The following is a 27,778-nucleotide window of genomic DNA, read 5'->3' as shown; positions in this document are numbered from 1 at the left end:
AAAAAATTGTTGTTTTTGTGGGGGTAGAGGCTCACATATTTAAAATTTAATCGAAATTTAGTTAAATTTACATTAAATAAATATTGTTTATTATTTTTTTAATCTATATAATAAATAATTTCAGTAACAATTATAAATTTATACTAATATAAGTAAATTTATTAATTTTTATAAATTAAGTATCAAATAATATTAAAAAAATTAGATAAAATAACTTTTTAAACACGATGTTAATATTTAAAATTTAAAATTATTAATGTTATATAATTAAAAATTTATCCTAAATATAAAAATTTTTAATATACTTGTATAATAATTTAATTAATGTAAGAGTTTTTTTTTATATATATAATAAAGGCACAATGTCTAATGAATTATATAACAGGAGAAAACTCACTCATTTTTTTATTATAAAATATAAATAATTTTAAAATAAATAAATAAAGATATTAAAATTTGAGATTTTCACATTTCTTATATTATAAATTAAAAAAATTAATTAAACTATTCTTAATTAGTTAATATAAAAAATATTAAATAAAAGTGTATATAAAATAATTATTATAAATAAGATATATATATATATATTAAAAAATATATAGCGACTAAATTAATTCAACTAGGCCTAAAAAGTTTAAGTCAAAGAGTTTGAATTCATCTGCCCTTATCAACAAGTCTAATTTTCATAATTAATAAAATGAATTAGCCAACTAAGTTATCAAGGGCATCAGACATATATATATATATATATATATATATTGACAAATTTACAAGCAACAGGGCATGGCAGGATAAACGGTCCGTGGTTATCCCGTTGGATCCAAAATATATTTTTATATAATATTTTTAATTTAAAAAAAAAAAAAAGTATTTATAGCTTCACAGACGCTGTCAAAATCTTTTCGGCCGACGACCAGTTCCACTCCGCATCATATTGATAGAAACTTAATCATATTTAACAGTCAATTAATGACGATTAGCGAGCGCGACCACATAATATTGTATTCTCGCCTATCAAAGACTTCCGTTAAGATATTATTTTCTTTCTATTTTGAGCAGACGTGACAAGGTGGATTTTACATTTTTTATTGTTAAAATTTAAAAATATAAGAATATGTTGCTATTTATAGTCTATATACATTTTGCTAATTTGAAGTTTGACTTTTGCCTCTCCAGTAATAATAATAAAATAAATAAATCCCATGTTTATTTTAATAAAATAAAATTTGGCGATCGAAAGGATAGCTATCAATGAGATTATATGAGTCATTTCCAAGATTATAAATTGTTGAATTTATATTACGATCAAAGCGAATTATATAAAAAAAAAATGAAAAGAACAGCTTCCACTTGAGCCAAAATTGCAAAAAAGATATCCGAATAGTGGGTTTGCATGCCTCATAGACTAAAAAAATAATAAAAATAATCTTAGTTAAAATTTTATTTATATCTCAAAAATTTTAAAAATTTATGAAAAAAAAGGAAGAGAGAGTGCGGAGGAAGAGAGAGAAATGATGGTGGTAGTTCTCGATTTTTGTTTTAAATTTCTTTTTTTTTAAAGGACTGGTGGCACGCCAAGTTTCATTTCTTTTTCTTCTTTTTTTTATTATTAAATTATATTTATAATATAATATATATATATATAAAATAATATTTTTTAGATATAATTTAATATGTTAAAATTTTTTTTCAATTAGATTCTAAATATAATTTTGTGTATAATTAGATAACAAAGAAAATAATAATAATAAATATAATAATAATTATTATTATAATATTTATAAAATTAATAACAATTTAATCAGACTATATTATGATAAATAATTTAATATTAATACATAAATTAACTATTTTAATTAAAATTAAACTATTTAATAATTATAAATTAGATAGATACTATTAAATTAATATTTTAATACCATATAAAAATATAAAGTTTATATTTTAAAATTCGGTTATTACATGAAGCTCTATTATTGGTGAACAATGTAGAACAATTTTAAGGAACTTAATTAATGTTTAAAAAAAGTCCTTTTCTTTAAATATTATGAAAAAATATTGAATTTTTTTATTATATTAAAACATATTAAATTTAATTCAAAATTTAATATTTTACAATTAATATATTTAAAAAATATTAGTTTCCAATATTAAAGCATTATTAAAGCACTTCAGCAAATCTGTAAAGTTAAAGAGAGAAAAAAAAAAACAGTTGCATAAGTTGACTAATCAAATCCGTAATGTAAAAGTCAAACAACTTGACATGGCAAAAGATAAATATAGATATATATTAAAATTAAAATAAAAAAAAATTAAATTGAAGCCGATGACTTTCCAGCCTCATTAACAAAGTTTCGTAGTTAAGTGAAATTATATGATAATAATTTAATTTAAATTTTAAATTTATTTTTCTATACTAGCAAAAGCATATCATTTATGTATCGTTCAATTTAATATTTAATTTTATTTAATAAGAGACTTAGACTCTCTTATATTTTAATAATTATTAATTATTTTGACAGCTTTTAGCTGTTAAATATTAATTAAAGTCAATAATTTTTCAGTCATGTTAACAAAGTTTCGTAGTTAGGTGAAATTGCATGATAGTAATTCAATTTAAATTTTTCTTCGGTGCAATGCATAAAATGATAAACATATATATCATTTTAAGTTTATTTTTCTATACTAGCAAAAGCAAACCATTTATGTATCGTCAAATTTAATATTTAATTTTATTTAATAAGAGACTTAGACTCTTTTATGTTTTAATAATTATTAATTATTTTGGTAGCTTTTAATTGTTAAATATTAATTGAAGTCAATGACTTTCCAATCACGTTAACAAAGTTTCGTAGCTAGGTGAAATTGAATGATAGTAATTCAATTTGAATTTGTGCAATGCATAAAATGATAAACATATATATCATGTTAAGTTTGTTTTTCCATAGCAAAAGCAAACCATTTATGTATCATCCAATTTAATATTTAATTTTATTTAATAAGAGACTTAGACTCTCTTATATTTTAATAACCATTACTTATTTTGATAGCTTTTAGTTGTTAAATATTAATTATTAATGATTAATTTTTTATATGGTAAAACATAAATTTTTAATTAAAATATTGTTAAAGTTTTTATTGAATGTAAAAATAATTATATTATTTTATTAAATTTAATCAAAATGCTCAATTAATTTTTAAAAGTAAGAAAAAATAAATTTTTATAAATAATTTTTTTAATCTTTAAATATTAATATAATATTATATTACTGAATAATATTAATAAAAAAATAATAATTTAACTATAATCAAAATATTAAATGATTATTTTAAAGTTATTATCGAATAGGCTTTAAATATTAAAAAAATTATAATTATTATTAGTACTCAGGATTTCAATTCAAATTTTTATAATTATATTTTCTTTTAATAGTTTGGCCATAGTTTTAAATAATCACTATAAATTTATTTAATAGTCTAATTAAATTTAATATATATATATATATAATGTAGCTAATTACGAAAAAATATTATTTATTTAAATTATGGGCTCACACGTATATGATTCAAATTTAGTGACAACATAATATTAATGAATTACTGTGAACTTACGGAGTGTACAGTACCATATTGAAGTGGAAAGATTATGACATATATATATATAATGTAGCTAATTACGAAAAAATATTATTTATTTAAATTATAGGCTCACACAAATTTAGTGACAACATAATATTAATGAATTACTGTGAACTTACGGAGTGTACAGTACCATATTAAAGTGGAAAGATTACGACCGAACACGTGATAATCTTTTAGGGAGACATTGGAGTCCCATCCCACCATAGAAGCTTCAAATTGTTGGATGTGGTGAATCATGCATTAGCCGATAGGCTTGCCAAATTATATGTCATCAATGTAAAAGCAATTCAATTATGCTTTACTTTTGGCCAAGTTTCTTTTCTTTCCTTTTTCTACTTTAATTACTTACAACCTTTGATTGAACCTTCACACACAAATTACATTGTCATTCTCACACAAATTGATATAAATAATAATTATGACAGTCTCAAATTTGTATTTGTTTAATAAAAAATTGGACCATTATGTGTTGTGGTTTCTTACGGCATTACATGCACATTACCATGCAATTTTAAAATCATGCTGTCTTCTTTGCTAGGACTAATGTCACGTAGAGATCAAGCGGGCCAGGAAACAACAAGCACTCTGTATCAGCATAATCTTTGATTTAAGGAGTCTTAGCTAAACGGAGTAATAATTAGCGAGAATGATTTTTCTTTTATAATTTTCATTATAAATGCTATAATTTTCAGGCTCTCTATTTATTTTATAAAAAATATTTTTTTTAAAAAAAATATGTTTTTATATTTTTTAATATTTAAGATATTCAGAAAAATAAATAAATAAGAAATATTTTTTATATATATATATATATGATATAAATATATATTATTAATTTAATATTATAATTAAATAATAAAAAATATTTTCATATATAAATGAATTATTGGCCTATTCTAGCTTGCCCATATATGTTAAATTAGATACGAATGCTCACTCTTTTAATTTATTTTAAAAAATATATAATTTATAAATAACTTAAATTTGAATTTTATAAAATATTAAAAGGATTTTAGATAATTTATCTTAATAATAAAATAATTGCACTATGTAATAATCCTTGAAACATAATGCACATTTTCATGCTAAAGAATTCTCCAGCCCACCTTATGCTGTGTAACCATTGTCATGTCCGTCCTTCTAATAATTCCAAAATCAAACACACGTCCACCAACCCATAAAGAAACAAGTAATTAATACCTCATATTCTAACTTTCCCAGTACTTCACTGTCCAGTATTTTTAAAAGTTTTTATATTTTAAAATTTCAGATATTAAAGTACAGTTTAATTTATTAAGCTTTCAGAATTTTCACAGTTTTTTTTTAATTATTATTTTATAATTTTAAAATTATAAATTATCAATAATATGAATCACTAATTTTAATGGATTTGCTTTTAATCTATTAGAAAAACCAAAAGAAATGGTACAATTATCATTTTTTATTTTTTATTTTTTAATACTGAAAATAAAGTGTGTGTATTATTGATGGCTCATGCAGACCAACCCAAGAAAAGAGCTACCTCGCATAACAACTGTCTAAATACTTAACCTTCCCAAGTATGTGCAACCTAATTTCTACAAAATTGTGATCAAGCCAATAATTAATCAATTAATTATTATTATTATTATTATATGTGAAAAATTATATTAAATATGTGCAATCAATTATTTAATCTTATTGGTTTAATTTTTTAAAATTTTAATTAGTATATAATTGTTTAATTTTACTTTTAAATAAAGTGTAACACTTTTTGTTAAATACAACTTTTTATTGTCTAGTCAAAAGACACCTTTTGATGTGAAAAAAAAGCCAACCAAATCATTAATTACAAAAAAAATATATTTTTATTGACAGCATTTTTGAAAAAGAAAATAAATATTAAAATAATGATGCTGAGAGAAGCCCAAGTTGGAGAGGGCTAAGCATTCAGGAAGGCCCATTTTGCTGGTAATTGAAGGAAGGACAAATACTGGGCCACATATCTATGACTCTCGTGAAATATGCTTAATTATATGACTAGGCTAATTATGATAATTTATTGTTCTAAACATCTGAATATTTTATTAATTTTAAAAATTATATATAAAAATTTGTGGAACAAAGAAGCTGAGACACAGTCAAAGGAGGCAACTGACAATGCAGTTGAGGCTGCCTCTTTGAATGGAGTAGCTGGAGCAGCACAGACGGAGAAAAAAGAGACTGTTGAGTAAGCTAGCGTTGTAAGCTAAGGGACAATTTGACATTACTGTTTGATTTGATACGTTGCTCAGAAAAGTGGCACTTTAAATATGTTCATTACTTGCCATTAAAATTTATTGTAAATTTTGTGTATGTTCCAAACAAGGGACACCCAGGAACATTATACATTCCTTGATCAAGACAAGTATGTGCAGCTTTCACACGATATAAAATTTCCACCTACCAACTTTCTTGAGCTGTAATGCAATTCATAATTGACAAGCAAACCTTTTTATTGTCTATAAGAATAGAAACACTGTCCTGATCAGTCCTCTCATTGAACCCGCCTAATTTCAGATTGAAAAAATGGTGGTGAAGGTGTATGGTGCAGCCTCTGCTTCTGTCAATCGCATGCTCGTTTGCCTTATTGAGAAGGGTGTTGAATTTGAGAACAAAGGAGAAAATAGAAGCCCTGAATATCTAAACTTACAGGTTTGTTATTTTATTCATTTATTTATTTATTTTTCTAGTAATCTCACAGTTTTGAACTAGTAATCTCATAATCCAGAAAAGAAAGATTCACCGAGTTATTTTCATTATTTCTTTTGTACATTTATTATGGATGGCCTTTATTTAGTTTGAATTGGCTTCTCTTTCTTGTCAATATAATTGATGATGAATAAACTCTAGCTATATATTTTCCTGAATTGGACCTGATCTTGATAACAACTGGTTCAATTCAATGCGTAGAATAGCGAGCAAATTAGAAGATAGATACTTAGCAGGAAAGTAAAAGTTGCAGGGGACTGATTTTGAAGAGAGGGGCCTGGTGGAGCAATGGTTAGAGGTGGAGGCCACAAGTTTACAACTTGGCCATTCAAATTTTATGTGCCAACTTTGGGATTTCCTCTCCAGAGCTCATCCAAGAGAGTGAAGAAAAACTTGCAAAGGTTCTGAATATTTACGAGGAGAGGCTTGCTTTTAAAGCCATCCACAATGTTAATTTATTATTTAAATCAAACATAGACTTTCATTGATAGGGAAACTGAGTTGCAGAGCCCTTAACAGCCGGCCTACAAACACAATCCCAAATACACAGGGCAACAGAAATAAAAGAGGCCTCACCATGCGATCCAATTCAAATGCAAGGCCCATCGGCTCAAAACCATCACAATGTTAATTGAACAATTATAATTCTAAATTGATGATTAGCTGATCCCCAACCAGTATAAAGTGCTAGGTAAGCCCGTAACCAAACACCTTCTATCTTCTACCTATTAAACCCTGAACCCTACATTTTTTTCCTCCTCCATCAATATCCTCATCTTGTTCCTTGCTGAAACCCTTATCTTCCATGGCACTCTCTAAACCAACATTCTTCGCCCACCTCAAAGCCCTCGCTACTCACCACCACCGTTCTCCGTCATCTATCGTCTCTGTCCGTTTCCTCTCCTTCTCCTCGCCGGAAGAAGCTGCCGCAGAACGGCGTCGCCGCAAACGTCGCCAACGCATCGAACCCCCGCTTTCCTCCCTCCACCGCGCCCAACAACAATCTCAACCCCAACAAATCCCAAAACCCATTCAAAACCCTAACGCCCCCAAAGTCCCCGAACCCATCTCTGAAGTTTCCGGTAAACGTCTTGATCTCCATAACCGCATCTTAACCCTCATCCGCCAGAATGACCTTGAGGAGGCTGCGCTTTTCACGCGCCACTCGATCTACTCTAATTGCCGACCGACCATCTACACTGTGAACGCCGTCCTTAATGCCCAGCTCCGCCAGTCCAAATACTCCGATCTCCTTTCCCTTCATCGCTTCATTATTCAGGCCGGTGTGGCACCCAATATAATTACTCATAATTTAATCTTCCAGACTTATCTGGATTGCCGGAAGCCGGATACAGCGCTTGAGCACTATAAGCAGCTAATCAATGATGCTCCCTTTAATCCGTCTCCGACAACTTATCGGATTTTGATTAAAGGGTTAGTGGATAATGGAAAGGTTGAGAAAGCTTTGGAGTTGAAAGAGGAGATGGTGGGGACTAAAGGGTTCATGCCAGACCCACTTGTTTATCATTATTTGATGGTAGGGTGCGCGAGAAATTCAGATTCCGATGGGATTTTTAGGCTTTTTAAGGAGTTGAAGGAGAAGATGGGTGGGTTTGTGGATGATGGAGTGGTTTATGGGGCTTTGATGAAGGGTTATTTCCTGAGGGGAATGGAAAATGAGGCTATGGAGTGTTATGAAGAGGCTGTGGGGGAGAATTCAAAGGTTAAGATGAGTGCCGTTGCTTACAATTCGGTATTGGATGCATTGTGCAAGAATGGTAAGTTTGATGAGGCTTTGAAGTTGTTTGATAGGATGGTGCAGGAACATAACCCACCTAGACGTTTGGCTGTGAATTTGGGGAGCTTCAATGTGATGGTTGATGGTTATTGCGCACAAGGGAGATTTGAAGATGCCATTGAGGTTTTCAGGAAGATGGGTGATTATAGATGCAGTGCAGACGTCTTATCATTTAATAACTTGATTGATCAGTTGTGCAAAAATGGAATGTTGGTTAAAGCTGAGGAGCTATATGGAGAAATGGATGGGAAGGGGGTGAAACCGGATGAGTATACTTATGGTCTATTGATGGATTCTTGCTTTGAGGAGAATAGAGTTGATGACGGGGCTGCATACTTTAGAAAGATGGTGGATTCAGGGTTGAGGCCTAACTTGGCTGTCTACAATAGATTGGTTGATAAGTTGGTTAGTTTTGGAAAGATTGATGAGGCAAAATCGTTTTATTATTTGATGGTGAAGAAACTTAAGATGGATAATGCGAGCTACAAGTTTATGATGACAGCATTGGCAGATGCAGGGCAGATGGATGAACTGCTTAAAATGGTTGAAGCAATGTTGGACGATGAGGCGATCGAGTTTGATTCCGAGTTGCAGGAGTTTGCCAAGGAACAATTGGGAAGAGATAGTAGAGAGGAGGAGTTGACGGAGCTTATGGAGAAGAAGGAGAAGGAGAAAGCTGAAGCTAAGGCTAAGGAGGCTGAGGCAGCTGAGGCTGCCAAGCGAAGTGCAAGAGCTGCTATTTCTTCTTTGCTTCCATCAAAGTTGTTTGGGAACAAAGAAGCTGAGACAGAGTCAAAGGAGGCAAATGGAAATGCAGTTGAGGATGCCTCTGTAAATGGAGGAGCACTACCTGAGAAAAAAGACACTGTTGAAGAAGCAAATGTTGTAGGGTCTGCTCCTGCTGACATGAATTCAGAGGAATTGAATCAAAGGTGAGAATGCAGATGAGGCAGAAGCTAAAAATGATGACACAACTGAGCAGCAGGTAACAACTTGAAGGAAATGTTTAACATATTTGTGCTTCTTTCTTCATTTATGTAAACTGAAAATGTTAGGAATTGATGATAAATTTACATGCGACTCATTGAATTTATAAGCATTTGTTCTATTCTCGCTGAAGAAGCAAGCGCTGGAGCTGTATAGACTACAATTGCTTTTTGTGAACTCTCGCAGATATTCAAGAATTAATTCGAGTGACTTGATTTTATGCAGCCTTTTAATCTAGATAAAAATGAGATGTGAGATCATTTAACTTAGCTGCTTCACATTAATAATTAGTCGATAAAGGTGCGCCGCTTGTTTGACGAAAAATGTCTTTGTAGATGGAAAATAGTTGAAAAAAAAAATATTTTGAATGAAATGTTGAATTAATGATATTTTTTTTATATATATGTATAAACATGTTCGTATTTTAATAAAATTTTTAAAGTTTAAAATAATAAAAAATAATTTTCTTTTTAAAAAGAATGTCATTTTTTTTAAAAATAATTTAGTTTTTCTTTTGATTAAGTTTTTCTAAGTGTTCTCAAATAATAGAAAGTATATGAAATGTTTTTTCAAGAAAATATTTTTTTTTGAAATAAATAAAACTTAAATCTGAAATTCATCTCAGGGATCAAATTAACAATTACTAGTAAAAAAAAAAAAAAACTGGAATTAAGTAATTGTAATGAATATTTGGAAGCTAAAAGTATGTGAAATTTGGACAAGAACCAACATGTTTTTTGTATAGGGAAAAATCTAAAGCTCAAATTCAGGGGGACCTACATTTTTCACATCCTTTATACATGCCAATGGCATTCAGACAAAAAAAAAAAGTTGAAATACATAAATTGACATTTTTTTTCCTTGAAGTCTAATTAAATTGATTTATTTCATTTTTAAAATTAATAAATTCTGATTTTTTTGAAAGATTTTTAGTTTTATTTTTAAAATGAATAAGAATTTGATTTATTTATTATACATGTACCAATATAATTTAGCCAAAAATTTAATAATTTCACGAGTGAAGATTTCGATCACCTATAAACAAAGAGTTTTTTTGCTTTTAATTTAATCGTTTTTATGTTTAGGATCACAACCAACAGTATTCTCTGTTTTATGGAAACTTGTTTATCATTTTTTACATTTATTTTATATTATTTAATTAAACTAACTTTTTTTTTAAAATTTTTTATCAAATAAAAAAAATGTCGGCTTTTTTTTTTTTTTTTGGGAAAAAAATATATCAGATATGCAAGCAACTTGGCATTCTAATGATTTTGGCCGTCAAGCTTAGGTTTCCAGAACAAAAAATGGTCTCAAACACAAACCTTGAAATGTTTCAAAATCACTTGCTTTAGCTACAGAGGTTTGGCATGCAAACACTAGCTTCAGGATTTTGTTGTTCCTTCCATATCCTTCCAGTAACTCTGAGCTTTAGCTCTTTCCTATCACCTCCAGAAAAGAAAAGTGCCATATTTCGTTGAATAATGAGACCGTCATGACTATCCCTCACCTTTTGATGGCTATCTCGGATGCTTCTTGGAGAACCCTCCCAAATGAGTTTCCTGCCATTGGCTCCAACCTCAAGGCTATAGCTATAACTACGAGCCTCTGTCTCATCACCCATGAAACGAAGGAATGCCATGTAAACAGGGGCCATGCCAAGCTGGAACGCTTCAAAGTGCAGGCAGAAGTATTGGCCAAAACAATGAAACACCTTAAAGAAAAGAAAGCAACACACCAACATTCAGTAATTGAGGTAATAAGTGTGAAAAAGCCATTTTTTTCTTTTTTTTTTTTTAAAAAAAAAAAACCTGCAAATGCCATAGTGAATATGCAAGTCATGTTTATTTAGCCATTTCAAGGACTGTGTTCATCCCAATAATGCACGGACCAAAGCAAGTGCACACTTGTTTTTCAATGTACTCCTAAATTAGTCATCAAACCACATCCTCTCTTTAAGCTTTGTCCCTTCATAGCCTATTTAATCATGCTAATTAGCCAATGCAATTTATCCTGCCAATGTGCTTACGTACACATCAAAATAAACTATTCTTCCACAAGGATATTCCAAGTGATGAAAATGACACCACCATTTTATAATGAAAATGTCTTCATCACCTAATTCTATTTAATACTAGCACTATTTACTAATGTTCCCTCCATGTGAAATCAGCTTCATCTTTCCTATTTCAAAAAGATACAGTCTAGGCTACACATTACTAGTAGAGCATTTTATAGCATTAAAACTTAAGAACTATAATCTGTAAGTGTCATCAAAATTTTCAACTTTTGAGGACTAAATTTTAGTAAAATTTTAAAGGTCAAGGAATAAAATTATAATATAAAGTACTTTACTGCCCATTTATACATTGCATCTCATCAACACACACATGCATGCATGGCATATCACATTATTGTTTTTTTCTGCAAATATGGTTAAATAATCTAAAAGGCAATGCTAAAATTACCGTCAGCATCCAAGTTGCGTTCTCCACCTCACGGGGATTTGACTTCACATAACGATGATTGAAAGTGCATCCTGTGTGCATGTCCACCTTGTGATCGTCCCTCAAGTGAGAAACTAGGAAAGGAATATCTCCAACAGTAGAGCATTCTGATCCAGCATATGGACAATTATATGGCCTGAAGTTGCAAACTACCTCATGCTTAAGTTTACTGTAATATGGAAATATCTCCGGACAACCCAAGCTACAATATTTGCATGGTAATTCAAGTGACTCAGCCACCTTCTCTAGTGCTAAACACCTAATATCTCCGAGCTCCTGTCGACAAGTGGGGCACCTATTGTGTACCCTTGTTTTACAGGTGGAACAAAGTGTGTGCCCATTATGACACTGTAACGAAGCAAAATAGTTAAAATGTAGACTCTATCGTAAGCACACGTACAGACATGCTTTAGTCCACACAACCCTACATTTTCATTCATCTAATTAACAAGAGATATCTTAGTATCGTTGCAGACATTCTGAGAGACAACAAAACAGATGGGGAAATTTAAATATGCTGATGATTAGTCACTCATGAAAAAGCAAAAGGTGCAATCAGCTACTGCTAAACCTTAGATGCAAAGATAGGGCCCTAAGATTGAAATATTATTGCTAAGTCTTAGGAGAATGTTAACAGAATGTTGGACTTCCAAAACCATGTTGGCCTTAAGAAACCTAGGAGGTTTCCAATATCAGAAGTCCTGAAGGAGAATGATCTCCTTTTATTATTAAGTTGGCATAGAAATTTTCCAATGTTTGTGTGATATATAATCATTATCCTATTAATTTTCTAGATTAACAACTCATTTTGGCTGATAACTGATATTTCTCTTAAAGTTTATAAATCCACCACTAAGTCTTAGATAATAAAGAAAACCTATCATCTAAAATGTGTCCATTTTATCCAATGCCCTTCTCTTCCCCAGAGTAAGAAAGAGTATCCAAAAATGGAAAACAAATAAAAAACAGCAATTCATTTAAAATGAAATCCAGTAACCTCACATGGATATCCACTATTTCATGTTTATCTATGGCAACAACTAAATCCCCAAACTCGGACATTACACCTTGGACAACTAGTAACCTCAATGTCAGAAAATTATCCAGTTCATCTTAACTCCCCTAGTCATCCCCTTATTCTTTAGGGTTTCCTTCATAAGCATATACAATTGAAAAGCCACAAGATACCTTATAGGTTTATCAACAGACATAAACTGATTCTCTCTTTCATTGATGTACTGTGTACCAAAGTCATATCCATGATTGGTGGTCTAAACCATTGAACATTACCGACTTAGCAATAATTCAGAAAGGAAAAAAAAATGAACAAGAACCTAGTTAGTAATCCTGTACAAAAGAACACAATGAATTCATAAAAATACAACTTCAAAACAACAACAAATTAACCATTAAGCAAAATTAAAAAATATATATATATATATACACATGCACATCAGAATCATCATCCATGTCTTCAAACCCAGTTACACAAATCTACTCGAACAAATTATAGACTCATTAAATTCAACAATAATGGCCAAAAGAAAACGGGGCAAAACCAATAAACAAACAACACTAGATCAGGAGTTAAAAATTCATGGCATGATACCTGGTGGATTGGTGGGTACATGGAATTGGTGCATACAGGGCATTCTAGTAACTCATGAACATTGGTGGCTGGAGCGATTGCAGTTGAACCGACGACATTATTGACGCTATTATTATTATTATTATTGTTATTGGCGGTGGCGTTGTGAGGCTTTGATGAAGAAAATTGATGGTGGTGATGATGAGGATGGTGATGACGGATCTCATCCTCGTCCAACCCATCAGATGATGACACACACCCGAAACCATCCAACTCCATAATACCCCAGAAATTTACGATTTTTTTCTAATTTAATAAAAGCTCTAATGAAATTTCAGAGTTCTTTTCCTTTTCCTTTTCTTCTTTTCTCTTCCCAAAATTAATTTTCTTCGCTTTCCGTTTGCTTTTCTGGTGTTTTCTCGGGAAAGTTTTACAAGAACATACAGAAGAGAAAGAGGGGGGGGAGAGAGAGAGAGAGAGAGAGATTCCGAGGAACCAAACTACTCCCCCTCCGTCCTCTCTTTTTCCTTTGTGGAAAAGGAGGTTCTTTTCTTGGTCGGTTGTTTTTTCTTTTTTTCTAATTATTATCTGTCTTAAATTATTTATTATTATTTTTTTAAAATAATATTTTATTTATTAATATTTTATTAATTATAAGAATAATTTAGTAATAATATAAATTATTTAATTTAAATAGAGTCATAAAGAAAAAATTTATTACTTAAACAATATTAATTATATTTTTTTTAATATGTGGACAAACAATAAATTTATGTTTGTGATACAAAGGAAGTAGAATTAATGAATCGATTTTTATACTTTTAAAATTTAATAGTTAATTATTTTAAAAAAAATCTCAAATTGTTAATTCTTATTATTTCATTTATTAACTATTTAATACTTTAATTAATAATTAGATGGTTTCTCCATTAGTCAAACGATAAAAGTCAACAAAAGCCATAAAGTTTACACATTTACCAAAAGCTTAAAGTTGGGGTAAATTTGTAGACTTTGAATTACAAATATCGTAAATATTTTTGTAATATAAAAGTTTTTTTTTTTTAAATTTAATTTGATGTAATGTACAAACATTTTTAATTGAAAGGTTCTCTCAACATTGACTTTTATTGAACGCTAAAAACATTTGCAACTCATTTTTGCCGATTTCCGAGTTATCAAGCTCACTTGGCAGACATAAAAAGCGAAAGAAACTTACTTCCCCTTGCATCTCTCTCCTCCATCGCCCATTTTTGATTCCTATGCCAAATCTTCATGGTTCATCATTCTTCTAATCATCATCACTGTCAATCCATTGTATGAAAAAATAATGCTGGGAAAAGAGATCTTTCGACACAAATTGAACACCCTTGTTGACACCAAACACAATCTCCTCACCATAGAAATTATCTCAAGTAAATCAAAAATTATAAAGATCAAAGTTGAGAGATGTTTAGAGCAAACCGAGTTATTACAAGCACAGTGCATAAAGAGATAGGGAGGAAAGAAAAATTATTGTCTTCTCCAATGTCTACCATCTCATCTTAATAACTAAGTAAAAGACTAAGAAAAATTAAGTTAAATAAAAGCTTTATTCACAAAATTGATTTGATGTTTAGAGAGTTTTATATTAGAGATTAAAACAATGTCAAAATTACCTAGGGATCTTTACCTGCTTTATTCAAAGCCGTGATTTGCGAGCTAATAATGAAAACAAGGGCCTTATTTTAGCTAAACAACAGTAAAAGCTATCCATTGGGCTGCCACATGATTAATACATGTACAATTACAATATACGGCTTCAACTGTATCAAGTGCTGCACAGTTCCGACCAATCACAGTGTGAATTGTAATTTGCATCTTTAAATTTATTAAATTAATGTGAAGCTATTATGTACATGGATAAAGCTACAAATGAGATCAACAGACTACATGCTAGCAACTATAGAAGAAAGCTCTGTTTCTGCCTCTGGTTCTCCATCGGACCCTTCCGCATTTGTCTACAAACACAATCAATGTGTTAGCCAGTAAGAAAAATGTGGACCAGATCTCAAGACAGATTTTACTCATCAAAAGATGCATTCAATGAGTAAATATACGCCCACCTCTAAATCCTTTGATTTGTGTTTGGTAAGATATCGATCCAATGCACCCTTTCCATAAAGGATCTTGGCTCCAGTTCCCTGTCCCTCGGTTCCTACCGATTCTTCATCAACTACAACAGCATCTATGATATCTTCACCTGTTCTAACATCAGGAATCTACACAAAAATTAAAGATAGAGGCTACATTATCTGAAAAAAAGAAAGCGATAGAGAATAATAAAGAGTAATACATTATCAAATAAAAGATTGATAGAGAATGAGATTGATAGGGGTTTGGGAAAAGAGTATAAGAAATGTATTGAGACAAAAAAAAAAAAAAAAAATCCCAACCAACTAAATAATATATCAACTCCCAATGGTTCAAAGGTTATCAATAGCATGTACACAAAATGCTAGGAGTCAACTTATTCATAAAAATAAGGAATTCTCTCCTTTTCAGTCCCCGTGAGAACTAACCTGAAACTACCTGAGTATATGTTACAACAGAAATTGATATAGAACAGGATCCTAGACTCAGTCCACGTTTGCAAGACTCTTACTGAAAAGCCATCTCTGCTGTCTACCACAACAGGCCCATATGTTCTCGCATTATATTATGGCTCAAATGACCCCACAGACGCATAGATGTAGCATTACTTGGGTCATGGCTCAAACACAGAAATGTATTATTCATTTCGTGTCATCCACCTAGCCACCTCATCCTTCAACAATACCCCTGTAGTTGTGATCCAGGATGTGCATTATTTGATTATAACTGAATAATCGAAATAAACAGATGACATTTGATTATTTTAAGAAAAATTGATTTTTAGTTATCTGTTTGTTTACCCTTGGTTTAGCAAATGAACTAACCGAATTTTTATTAATTAATGTATAAATTATTATTTTATTAATAATATATCATTTATAATTATAATTTTTCATAATTTGTTAGTAATATTTAATTATAATTATTCTTTTACTAAAAATATATCATACTTATTATTTTTATAAATAGAAAATTATTATAAATATATATTTATTATTTTATTAATTAATAATATATATATATATATATTTTTTCAATTAGTTAAGTTATAACCGATAAACAATGAATATTTTCAATTTTAATTAGGTTTGATTTTCTCTTAATTCTAGTTTGGTTAGGCTATTATTTTAGAGACTATTAAAAATTTCAGTCAGTGAGAATTTTGATTTGGTTATGTTAATTGAGTGCACACCCCTAGTTGTGATCCTATAGGCAAGTTCTGAAAACAGGCAAGAAGTTACGTACCTCATACATGGCATCCATCAAGATAGTTTCTAGTATGGACCGCAACCCTCGAGCCCCAGTATTTTTTGTTATTGCCTTATTAGCAATTAATCTGAAAGCATTTTCTGTGAAATGTAATTTAACCTGGAAAAAATGAAAAAGTGAATGTGGCTCCAAAATAATCACATTTTATGAGCAAGCATTAAAAAGGAATTGACAAAGAACACCCGAACGCTCACATAAAAAGACAAATATAGATAGCATGCGTGAAACTAAGAGTTTGCTAACGAAATGGATATGGATTTCCCAGAAAATATCTTTGAAAAGAGAGCAGCATCAAAAGGACACTTACACCATTCATTTGAAACATCTTCTTATATTGCTTCCCAAGGGCATTTTTTGGCTCTGACAGAACCTTCAAAACATTATTAGCCATCAATCACACCAAATAAACAGTGATATTGCTTAGACTTTTAAAGACTCGAGTAATTTTTCAGGAGTATAAACAAATAGTGCCAAGTGCATCAGTTACAAGATTTCCATGAAAAATAATTCCATGGTAACAGAAAATTTTGAACATTCGTACCATTGCTCTATATAAACTAGTATCCATTCCATTACGAATATTGGATAACATAAGACCATAGGTGCAATATAAGCATTGGACTCTTTCTTATCATGATGTCTATTTACTAATTATTAATTAATTTCAACTTTCTCCATGATTTCATCTAGGATATAGAAGCATCAAAACAAAAAAATGCATATATTATATCTACAGGAAGAAAATCATTTCAATATATTACCTGTACAAGTTGATTCTCAGTAAGAGCTGACAAACTCACAAGGACAGGAAATCTTCCAACAAATTCAGGTATTAAACCGAATGATATAAGATCACTGCTTTCAACCTGCCAAAGATAAGAATTCGTACAGTATATGAACAACATAAAGCTAAACAGGAGGGAAGAAAAAGAAAACATTAAAAAGGAAAAAAAGCTATCAGCTGTTACTTGTTGATCGAAGACTGTTGTGAACTTACAGTCTCCAATAAAGATGATGTCACAGCAGCACTAGTAACATTACCAACCCTCATGTTTGCACGTACAGGCGCACCAAACCCAATGGAAGAATCTTGGCGCCTGTGATGAACACAAAACACATCATTTTTCATTTTGAAGATGAGTTCACATTACTTTCCCCACAAGGACGAGAACTGTAATCTGCATGGAGGCAAACCTTTCAGAAATGGTTTTGTCCAAGTCAATGAATGCACCTCCACATATGAAGAGTATATCCTTCGTATCAATCTGTCAGAGAAACACATATCAAGAAAGAGGGAATAAAAGGTGTAAGTAACAAATACTATGTGGTGAGCTTGGTTGACAGAATTTAGGAAAAGTTAAAGTCCTGCAAGTGATTTTAGGAATGGAATATTATCTTTTTTATTGGAAATAAGAAGTTTCCTTAGAATGTATCATTACTGTCCTGCAATTGATTTTAGGAATGGAATATTATTTTTTTTATTGGAAATAAGAAGTTTCCTTAGAATGTATCATTACTGTATTTGGTTAGTTTATAAAAATGTAAAAAAAAATAAATTACTACCCCTGATATAAATGCATTTTATTTACTCGAATTGTTTATCTAAAATTTTAGTCAATCAATTATGGGTTGTTTATTTGGAAAAAAAAATGCATGATTCTTGCTTGAATTGAGTGCATGGTTTGATATTATTACAGAAAAAAGTGTATGGCCTTATAGAGAATAGACTAAATGCATAATTGAAAATTGTTGAGCTTTTATTCTACTTTCATAATGTATCCGTATCGTATTAAGAGTTAAAACACAAAATCCTTTTAATTTATCAAGTAAAAATTAAAAAATATGAGAGATTATTCAATATATCTAGTGCTTTATTGCTCAAATTTATGTGGAATCCACTTTCCACGTTTTCAAGCGGATACCATGTGTTTGTAAATGCAAGGTGCACTAATGTCTAATACACTAGATGCACTCAATAATTTCCCAAATTTTATTTAAATTTCCATAAGAAACGCATGATAAATACATAAATACTAATGCAATAAAATCTATGTCATACCAAGCACATATACTTGTAAATAATAATATCAATAAGGTATTTAAATCCATACATTATTATAAATAAGAGAAAAAATGTCTGCATTATTTTTTCATCTCAGATTCCCATTAATGTAACTTTCCCACCCTCTGGGATATGAAAATACTTATCCAGATACATGGGAAAGTTGTGCTGGGACCTACAAGTTCAAGAATGTAACTTTCTTGGGATTTCAGCTTTCCTACACAAAATGAACATGGGAAAGTTACATTCTTATATCGCTTCCCTACGCAATTTTGGCAACCACGCTCAGAAAGGAAAAAAAAAATTGCAGGCAAGCACCAGCAAAAGCTCATTAATGATAGTAAAGACCAGGCCCATAGCCAAAGTCCCCACCATCTCTTAAACATAGCCAAAAAAAAAAAAAATGCATATTACTATCTAAACATGGTTGCAACCCAAGACGATAACCAATCAAACAATAAGCAAGTGTTATAAGCACTGTTGCATGTTACCTGAATATTATCACCTCTTGGATGCTTTCGAGCTCCCTTTTCAGGAACATTGACAACCTAAATCAAGCAATTGATCATGAGTGTAAATATATGAATCCATAAACTCACCCAGATTAGAAAAAAGCCATAATTCAATAAGCTAATTTTTCCATCTATGACTGGGTTGAAATTTTGTCTAATCTGCTAAACTCATAAACATATAAAACAAATAGGTCATCTGGCTGTTTCTATTGCATCATAATAACATCATGTGCCAATGGAGTGATACACGATTATTAAATGAAATTGTTCCTACAGTTTATGCAAAACAAATACACACCGTTCCCTCGAGCATTTTTAATAATGCCTGCTGAACACCCTCACCTGACACATCTCTGCTAATGTTAACACTCTCAGCCTGCAAATGGAAAATATAAATCACGAAGTTTTTTTTTTTAAAAAGAAGAAGAAGAAGAAGAAGAAGAAGAAGAAGAAGAAAGATTGAATAAAGAAAGGGAAAAAAAAAGGACTTGACAGTAAATGGTGCAGGGAACCTTTTTTGTGATCTTGTCAACTTCATCGATGTATACAATGCCCTGCTGGGCAGCTGCCACATTATAGTCAGCAGCCTGATATAAGAAGAAAAGAAAATGTGAGAATCACTTGCGCACAATAGGGACATAATCATAGTCCAACCAATTATTCACAGTTCAATGGAGTCATGCTATTGCTGTAATTGTAACAACTAACAAAGGTGCAACAACCTCGCCAAATTTTCACATGCTACCCACTGGATTACATGCCACTAAGATCAAAGGATATCCCTAATATGGTTCAATAAGTAATAGAAACTCCCCAATATAGCTGCATGAATAAAAGCCTCTTCCATTGATACATACATTATAATCTAGCAACAAATTAACATGGTTCTTAAGGAATTACAGATTTGGAAGCCTGAAACTAGATGCATGAACTCCAATTGATGAAGAGATAATTGTATGTAAACAAGTGTCAGTGGTAGTTCTTTCTTAGGTCATTTGGTTCTTATATAAGTAGGACTTCAAGAAAATTTTCTTCAGTCAAGTCATTCTAAGAACTCTTTGAGATACTGTGGAGTATGTCTCGTTCACTTGACACCACCGTTTAAACCACTGTGGCATTGTGCAAGTTTTGGTAATTTTGGATTCTTTTGATAGGATTTTAGACCAATGGCTGCAATGTATTGTTTTCTTGGACTACGGAAGTGATGTAAATTTCTCTTTTTGGGAAATAGAATATCTTCTACTTAACGAGTTTTTTTTTTTTTTTTAAGGATTTTAAACCATTGATCATGATCAATCATTTTCTAGGACTAGGACTATTTTTTACAGTTTTGGAGTACATAAAATGATTCCAATATTCATTATTTATAATTTTGGCTGTTTTATTTTTCCTTCTTTCTCAACCACACACGAGTTAGCAACCTTCACTGCAGGCCAGAATTGAAACCAGTCATTCAACTTACAATTCAGCCACCAATAGCAATCCAAATCATACAAACAAAAAACCCTTAAATGATTTCAAATTCATTCATATCAAACCCTAACCTGTAATCTATATTAACCCATCATAATATAAAGGATATCTAGGGTTTCACTACATCACAAGTTTTCCATCTCAACTGCTTGGGATTAACAGCAATAAAATGAAAGATTGCCATAGAAAAATGGAACTCTATAAATGGAATGGAATGCCTAGATATTTTGTTAGTTGATATGCAAATTTTAAATACTAAAATGTTAGCAAAACAGAAACTAGGGCGGAAACAAGTCATAAGGAGGTTCAATTACAAAATGATTGTGTGAGAGAAGGATGATAAAGAAATGCTTCAACAACCCAAAGGGAACATTGTGAATCGTTGAACAAATTTACAACAAATATCAACAGCTCAGCAAGTCCAATGCAGATGATACCAAATACAATTATGGATGGATGGTATTGGTACGACAAGGTGGCCAAAAATAGTGGCACGATGAAAACTGAAACAGCAAGCAACTTTGCCTAGCATATGCACCACACAAGAAAATTTTGTAGATTTTCAGGTAATAATTTTAGAAGATACAATGATCTACCAAACCATAAATAAGATAAATAAGACATCATAAATAGCATAATATAAGGGACATGAGTTTTTGACCATATGGTAATGCTTGAGACACAAGGGAAACTTAGGGTCATATGAAGTTACCATTAGTAGCTTGCCCAATATGGACTCCACATCTTCCCCCACATATCCGGCCTGCACATAGCATTTTCATAAAACACACAAATCACTTAATGTAATGAAGTACTCTAATGTTCATATATTAGCATCCAAATTTCACATAAAAGGGAATATAGGAAAAAATGTTATAAAGCATATTATTCTAGTTAAAGAACTCTACTCAAATCTTTGAACAAAGATCACCATAGTAAAGAAATGATTGCCACAAACTTGCCTGAGTTAATGTAGTTGCATCTGCAATAACAAAGGGAACATTAACGAACCGTGCCAAGGTTTTAGCTAGTAATGTCTTCCCTGTCCTTGAAATGGCATCAAAAACAGCAAACAAGTGAGAACAGTAAATAACAGAGTCATCAATAATCAATCAAACAAAGAATATATCATCTTCATTACCCTACAATCCAAGGTAAAATGAAAACAAGGCTACTTGACGAGGTACCCTTGTAGAATGTCCACAATCATTATTTTGGTATTATTAAGATAAAATTACAACATAAAAAAGCAGCAGGATGGAAATCTTGACTGTAAACTTCACAAAGAAGCAATAATAAATAACAACTAGCAATATTTATTCACCCTGGACCAGCATCAAGGGAATATATTCTCCTTCCACACAGCATGTAAAGACGCATATGGAAACAACTAAATTATAAAACAAGAACGCCTTGAGATTTTTGGGTGTCAGGAAATAGAAAATTTCAATTTCTGAAAACACTGATAGAAAGCAAGAAGATGATTGATAGTCACAATATGAATAATGACAAATTACCTGAACCTGTTGGCCCCATTAAAAGAATATTACTTTTCTCAAGTTCCACTCCATCATCATCCATAGCTTCTACTTTGCTGTTCCCTGAACCTCCTGCAGACCTAACTTCCCAAGTTATAATAAACAAGTTAGAAGTCAACAACTTGCATGATAAACATCATGAATGGAAATATTGAATCGAGTGTGCATGCACATCCTAGTTATTTACTATTGACCCGGTGATCCAACAGTACTGTTCTGCACCTATCAAGGATGAAAATTGAGAAGGGCACAATTTGGTTTGCTAATATTCTCTTATCATAAGAGGAAGGGCACCTGAGGCCTTCTCCATTAGGGGGCAGAGGAATGAATGGAAAATCAGAAGGAAATGGAAAGGGATTCACTTAATAGTTATGAAAGGCATAAGGCACAAAAGGGTACAGGAGGCTCGGCACTGGAACACAATTGAGAGCTGGCACAAAAGAAATAAAATTTGCTAGAAAATTCAAAATTAAAATCACACATTCACAAGACAACTACTATGTAGTTCAGATTCCCTTCTTTTGGATTTAACAAGTGTTCTGTGTAGTATCTCTTATGGAAATATTACTGCTTGAATTACAAAAATTCTACATGTCATACTAAGGCAAAGACAGATAGGGGTGGGGTTGTGGAAATCCTATTTGGGACAAAGCCTTCTTCTTATCTTCTTTTCTTTTGTTTTATTTATTTGGTAGATTTTTTTTTTTTAATTTTTCAATTGAGTGGTGACACAATAATGGACAAGATTAGGAATAACTACATTCGTCAGAGAATGCATGTAGCATGTATTGGAGACAAAAATGAGAAAAAGTCGATTAAGATAGTTTAGTTATATCCAACGTAGAGCATCAAATGCTCCAGTATGAAAGTGTGATAAGCTAGCAAGGGAATGAGTGAGAAGGGGAAGAGGGAAACCTAAGAAGATATGGAGGAAAATAGTATAAAGGATTTACAAGTTTTGAATATGGATACGACTTGGTGTTTAACAGCGGAGCTAAATGATGAAAATGGATCCATATAGTAGACCTCACCTAGTTTAGGATTAAGGCTTAGTTATTGTTATTTTAATTAAGCGGTATTTTCTATTAAAAATGTCCTATTACCTATTTGGTCCTAGTTGTCATTATTTTTTCAGATGCTTCTAATTTAATTGGGTGTATTACAATAAACTATAAACCAATGCTCAACCATATAACAATAAGGTATAGATGAAAAATAACAGTATATAGAAAAAAAGAACTAATAGCAGGCAAAATTTATCAGAGGTGCGCCTTTGTCGTGCCTTGTGCCTAGATAAAGGTGTATGCTTAGGCAATAAGGCGCACACCTCGGTTAGGTTGGCCACTTGACCACAATAGGGGTGCTAAACCTATCAGGTACTATTACAGCTTGAATACATACTAACCCATCTACCCCCCCTCTTCTCTCTCTCTTTCTTTCTTTTCTTCTTCCCACTGCTTTTTTGTATTAAAATAAAAAGGTAAAGATTTAGCTGCTAACCAAACAAATCTCCTGCACTATTCTCTTTTCAAAGGCTAGCCATGAGAAAGCTAAGGCCAAACACATAACACTGGCAATTTATCTGGCACTGAAAATAAATCTCAAGAATGTGCTTATTGCTATGCATTCAGCTAACACCCAGTTTCATGGGATGATCAGAACTTTTGAAAGATTGGTCACAAAGGCTAAACAGAACAAGGTGTGCATGTTGTGAAGGTATATAACTGACCACTTCTGCATGGAATCATGATAGATTCTCTTATAGTGATTGTAAACGGCAACAGAAAGCACCTGTGTAGAAATAAAATTAGAAAAAAAGAAATGCAAGAAGGATGTAGAAGATGTGGAAATAGATAAACATAAAAATGTTAATACAAGTACAGATGTAGCTATGGATTTCACAATCGACATTACATATGAGAAGCTCTATAATTTATGAACAAAGGCCGTGTTTGGTATGACGTAATTAGAGTTGTAATGTAATCGCGATTACATTACATATTTGATTATGTTGTTTGGTAACACAAAAAAAATTTGATGTAATAGAATAACAATTAACGTAATTAATTATACTTAAAATAATATAATAGTCATTACATATAAAAATTGATATAATTATAATTACTTGTTTTGATTTTTTTTATTTATTGTCAATACTATCACCATCACCACTATTCGACCACCACTGCTATTTCCAACGCTACTTCCACTCTATCACCATGACGACCACCATCATGGTCCTGTTACCAACATCGCTGTCACCGTCACTTAGCCACCGTTATTAACACTTATTTATTGTTACTACTTATTTATTATTACCTTTGCCACCACCTGGCCACTACTAACACCATTATCTCACCTTGACACCAACACCACCATCTAGTTATCGTTGTTGCCATCACCACCACCACTACTATCACTCGACTAGCAATCATTGCAATCACTACCACTTATTATTAACATTATAAATAAATTAAATATTAAAATAAAAATTATCATTACATTATTCTACTTATATTTTTATTTTTGCAACCAAATTGAGAAATGTAATGATAATTACATTGTATTACAATTTTGATTGCATTACATAATGTTGTATTACATTAGGCTCCATCAAAAGTAACCAAAGTTCAAATAAAGACGGATTGTCTTTCTGCTCGTAAAAAAAAAGTGAAAAAAATAATGAAAACACGTAATTTTTGTATAAGCAAAATGGATTCCCGTCAAAAGGCAATAACAGAAGTTTGCAAAGAAGCACATCTCTAATACTATGCTAAAAGTTGAAAAAAAAAATACTATGCTAAAAAGATCCAGCGTAACCAAAAACTTGGACTCCAAACAATTAAACATAAAATCGATAAAAGAAAAAGAAAAAAAAAAGGAACAAGTAACTAAGTGAATAACTAAACGAAACGAATTGCAATAACTTGTGTTAAACCATATAACCAAAACAAAGTTTTCCAAATTTAAATCAATTATATATCGTGAGGGAAACAATTCTATGCTACTTGTATAAGCACTTGAAAGACAAAGCCATTGCATTCTGAAATCCAAACACCAACAGAACCAGAAGAATAATCACCTTTTTAGCTCGTTCTTGTCCAATCACAAATTTATCCAGCCCCTTACAGATCTCTTTTGGTGTTGGAAAATTATTACCCAAATTGGATCCACCCCAGCACCCATCCTTCGAATTGGACCCAGACCCACCTCTACCTCCATGAACTACATTCACGGCGGATTCGTTTACCCCAACCGTTGCAATCCCATCGCCCGGAGGCTGCCACACCTCAGGCGGGTCCCCATTATTGGACCCACTGTCAGTGGCATTCAATCTCCCGCTCCAATTCCTACAAAGATCCTTACTTGAATTACGGCCACTTCTCCTATTATCCAATGGTTGAGTACTCTTGTCAACGAATTCACCACGCAGCGAGACAGGCTTGAAAGAAGTGAAATGATAAGGAGCATTAGCGAAGCGATCGTCCCATTTTGAATGGTGCGAACGGTAAGAGCTAGACATGCCACCCGCGTGCATGTAATTGAGTGATAAGTTTCTCAATTGAGAGGCTGTGAAAGAAGCCGTTTCCTTGGAAGTTCTCAATCTGAGAAGCGCAGCCATGGTGTCGAAATTTTCGCCGGAAAGTGAAGTAAGAAGCTCAGAATAATAGAAAATTAAGGGCTGATAAATGGATCAAAATGGAAAATCGATCAAGGGTTTTGAGACATCTGGAGGTGAATTTAAGCGGGTATATCTTAGATTTTATGAACATCGTGTGAGGATGCAGAATTTTTGTAGATATAAATGAAAGAATAACAGGGGCAGAACACAATATCTTGCTAAACCACTACCAGGCCAACACGGCGTGAGCTTTCGAGAAGATCTACGGCTGTCCTCAATTATTTTTTTTTACTGAAACGACGTCGTTGCTTTAACAAAAATCCAAGAGGGAGTTGAATTCACGCATCGTGCAGATCATCACGTGCAAATCATAAAAATAGGCGTGAGGGCATGGAATATTTATTACCTCAAAACTCAATCATCCAAATTCCAAGGTGCCTTGTTATAGAGTGCTGCGTTATACTCCCTCCCCTCCGATAAAAGAGGGAGTCTGTCATGTTGAAAATTAATAAAAATAAATAATAAAAATTCAGAGTATTTATCCTCTCATGACTTTCCAAATCTCAAAATTCTCATTATAAAATATGCTCAAAATAATTTTAAAAAATAATTAAAATAAGTTAAACTGATTATTAGTCGATTCTTTAATTGATCCTGTAATTAGCTTCTCTCAATTTATTATATCTCGACCTTCATTTTATTAGTATTCTATTTTTTTAATTTCTTTCACCACCGATATAAAAAAAATTTTACACATTTTTTTTAGCCGATATGATCAAATATAAAATCATTTTTATTTTTATATTATATTTACTTTTCAAATACATTTAGATAATTATATAATAATTTATGATAAGATATTTATATATGTTTATCATAAATATATTTTTTTTCTTTTCAAATTTAGGGTTTTGTAGTCTTAACTCGGAGCAAATTTAGAGTTTTATATTTTTCGCTCTGCCCCCAAGGTCAAATCATTAACATGGACTAAAATTTTTTATAAGTAAATTTAATTATATTGAATTTTAAATATAATTTAATTTAAACAAATTTGCAATAAAGTTTGTGTTCGAAATAATTCTTGAAGTGATGCAAATCATTTGAATATCACTGTTTAAAATAATTTAATCAATTTTATTCTTATTTATAAGACACATTTTTCTTAAAAAAAATATGTATAACTTTCAATGAAATAAGTAATAAGAGAGACTAATAATGAAACACAGTAACATTATATTATATTTATATATTATTAGCGAGTGATAAAAAAATTTTATATTATTTATATTATTCACAAAAAAAGTGTTGAAATTTTTTTTTTACAATTTAAATATAAATTATTTTGAGCCATGCAACATGCTAATTAGGCTTTCATATTTTTTATATGATACTATTCAAACAACAGTAATTGGGGCCATGCCTTTTTTTTAATAATTTTTTTAAGATTATTTTTTTAATATTTTTTTTATTAAGTGAATAAAATTTTCAATAGTTGACTAATTTATAAAAAAAAAATTATTTTACAAAAATTTAATAAATTCAAATATAAAATTTCTTTAAATCACCTTTTTTTTTTAACAAAATAATATTTACTTTATTTTAAACCAAGTACACTTTCAAAATACTAAATACTTTTTGAAAGAGTGATTTTTTTTTTTTTTATAATTCACCATGAAAATAACGAAGAAAACTTACAATTTGCAGAGAATGCATTCTGTTGAAGTTATAATAAGATAAATTTTTTTTCTTTTTTTTTAAAAAAAAATGAAATAGTTGCAAAAGCAATTCCTGAAAATTTTATTATCATTAGTTAATGTGAAAGGATAATTATATCAAATTAATAGTCTAAAACATGGCTTGGTCTTTACCCAAACAGTGTCTTGCTGGGGGCACAAACTGAAATTATTCCATGTCAAAACC

The 27,778-nt window shown here is 31.1% G+C and overlaps 3 protein-coding genes across 3 annotated transcripts; 1 reads left to right on the top strand and 2 right to left on the bottom strand.

Annotated features, from left to right (window-relative positions):
* Nucleotides 1–6,915: 6,915 nt before the first annotated feature.
* On the top strand, nucleotides 6,916–9,381 carry LOC110633698 (pentatricopeptide repeat-containing protein At3g49240, mitochondrial). Its single transcript, XM_021782421.2, has one exon. The coding sequence runs from the start codon at nucleotides 7,178–7,180 to the stop codon at nucleotides 9,104–9,106; it is 1,929 nt and encodes a 642-aa protein (XP_021638113.2). The 5' UTR covers nucleotides 6,916–7,177; the 3' UTR covers nucleotides 9,107–9,381.
* A 1,021-nt stretch (nucleotides 9,382–10,402) lies between these two features.
* LOC110633702 (E3 ubiquitin-protein ligase SINAT5) lies at nucleotides 10,403–13,833 on the bottom strand. The gene is made up of 3 exons (XM_021782425.2): nucleotides 13,274–13,833; nucleotides 11,626–12,012; nucleotides 10,403–10,871 (listed from the first exon to the last, which is right to left on the bottom strand). Exons 1-3 carry the CDS (start codon nucleotides 13,529–13,531, stop codon nucleotides 10,509–10,511), a joined length of 1,008 nt encoding a protein of 335 aa, XP_021638117.2. The 5' UTR covers nucleotides 13,532–13,833; the 3' UTR covers nucleotides 10,403–10,508.
* A 1,138-nt stretch (nucleotides 13,834–14,971) lies between these two features.
* Nucleotides 14,972–26,083, bottom strand: LOC110633690 (CLP protease regulatory subunit CLPX1, mitochondrial). Its single transcript, XM_021782407.2, has 15 exons — nucleotides 25,319–26,083; nucleotides 23,966–24,027; nucleotides 22,216–22,316; nucleotides 21,661–21,740; nucleotides 21,411–21,461; nucleotides 19,738–19,812; nucleotides 19,524–19,601; nucleotides 19,205–19,261; nucleotides 17,846–17,916; nucleotides 17,649–17,748; nucleotides 17,413–17,517; nucleotides 16,959–17,021; nucleotides 16,628–16,750; nucleotides 15,355–15,510; nucleotides 14,972–15,249 (listed from the first exon to the last, which is right to left on the bottom strand). Exons 1-15 carry the CDS (start codon nucleotides 25,856–25,858, stop codon nucleotides 15,178–15,180), a joined length of 1,734 nt encoding a protein of 577 aa, XP_021638099.2. The 5' UTR covers nucleotides 25,859–26,083; the 3' UTR covers nucleotides 14,972–15,177.
* Between the last annotated feature and the right edge of the window lie 1,695 nt (nucleotides 26,084–27,778).

This window comes from Hevea brasiliensis, chromosome 9 (assembly GCF_030052815.1).
Source record: "Hevea brasiliensis isolate MT/VB/25A 57/8 chromosome 9, ASM3005281v1, whole genome shotgun sequence".
NCBI lineage: Eukaryota > Viridiplantae > Streptophyta > Magnoliopsida > Malpighiales > Euphorbiaceae > Hevea > Hevea brasiliensis.
This window is presented reverse-complemented; position numbering and strand designations above follow the sequence as displayed.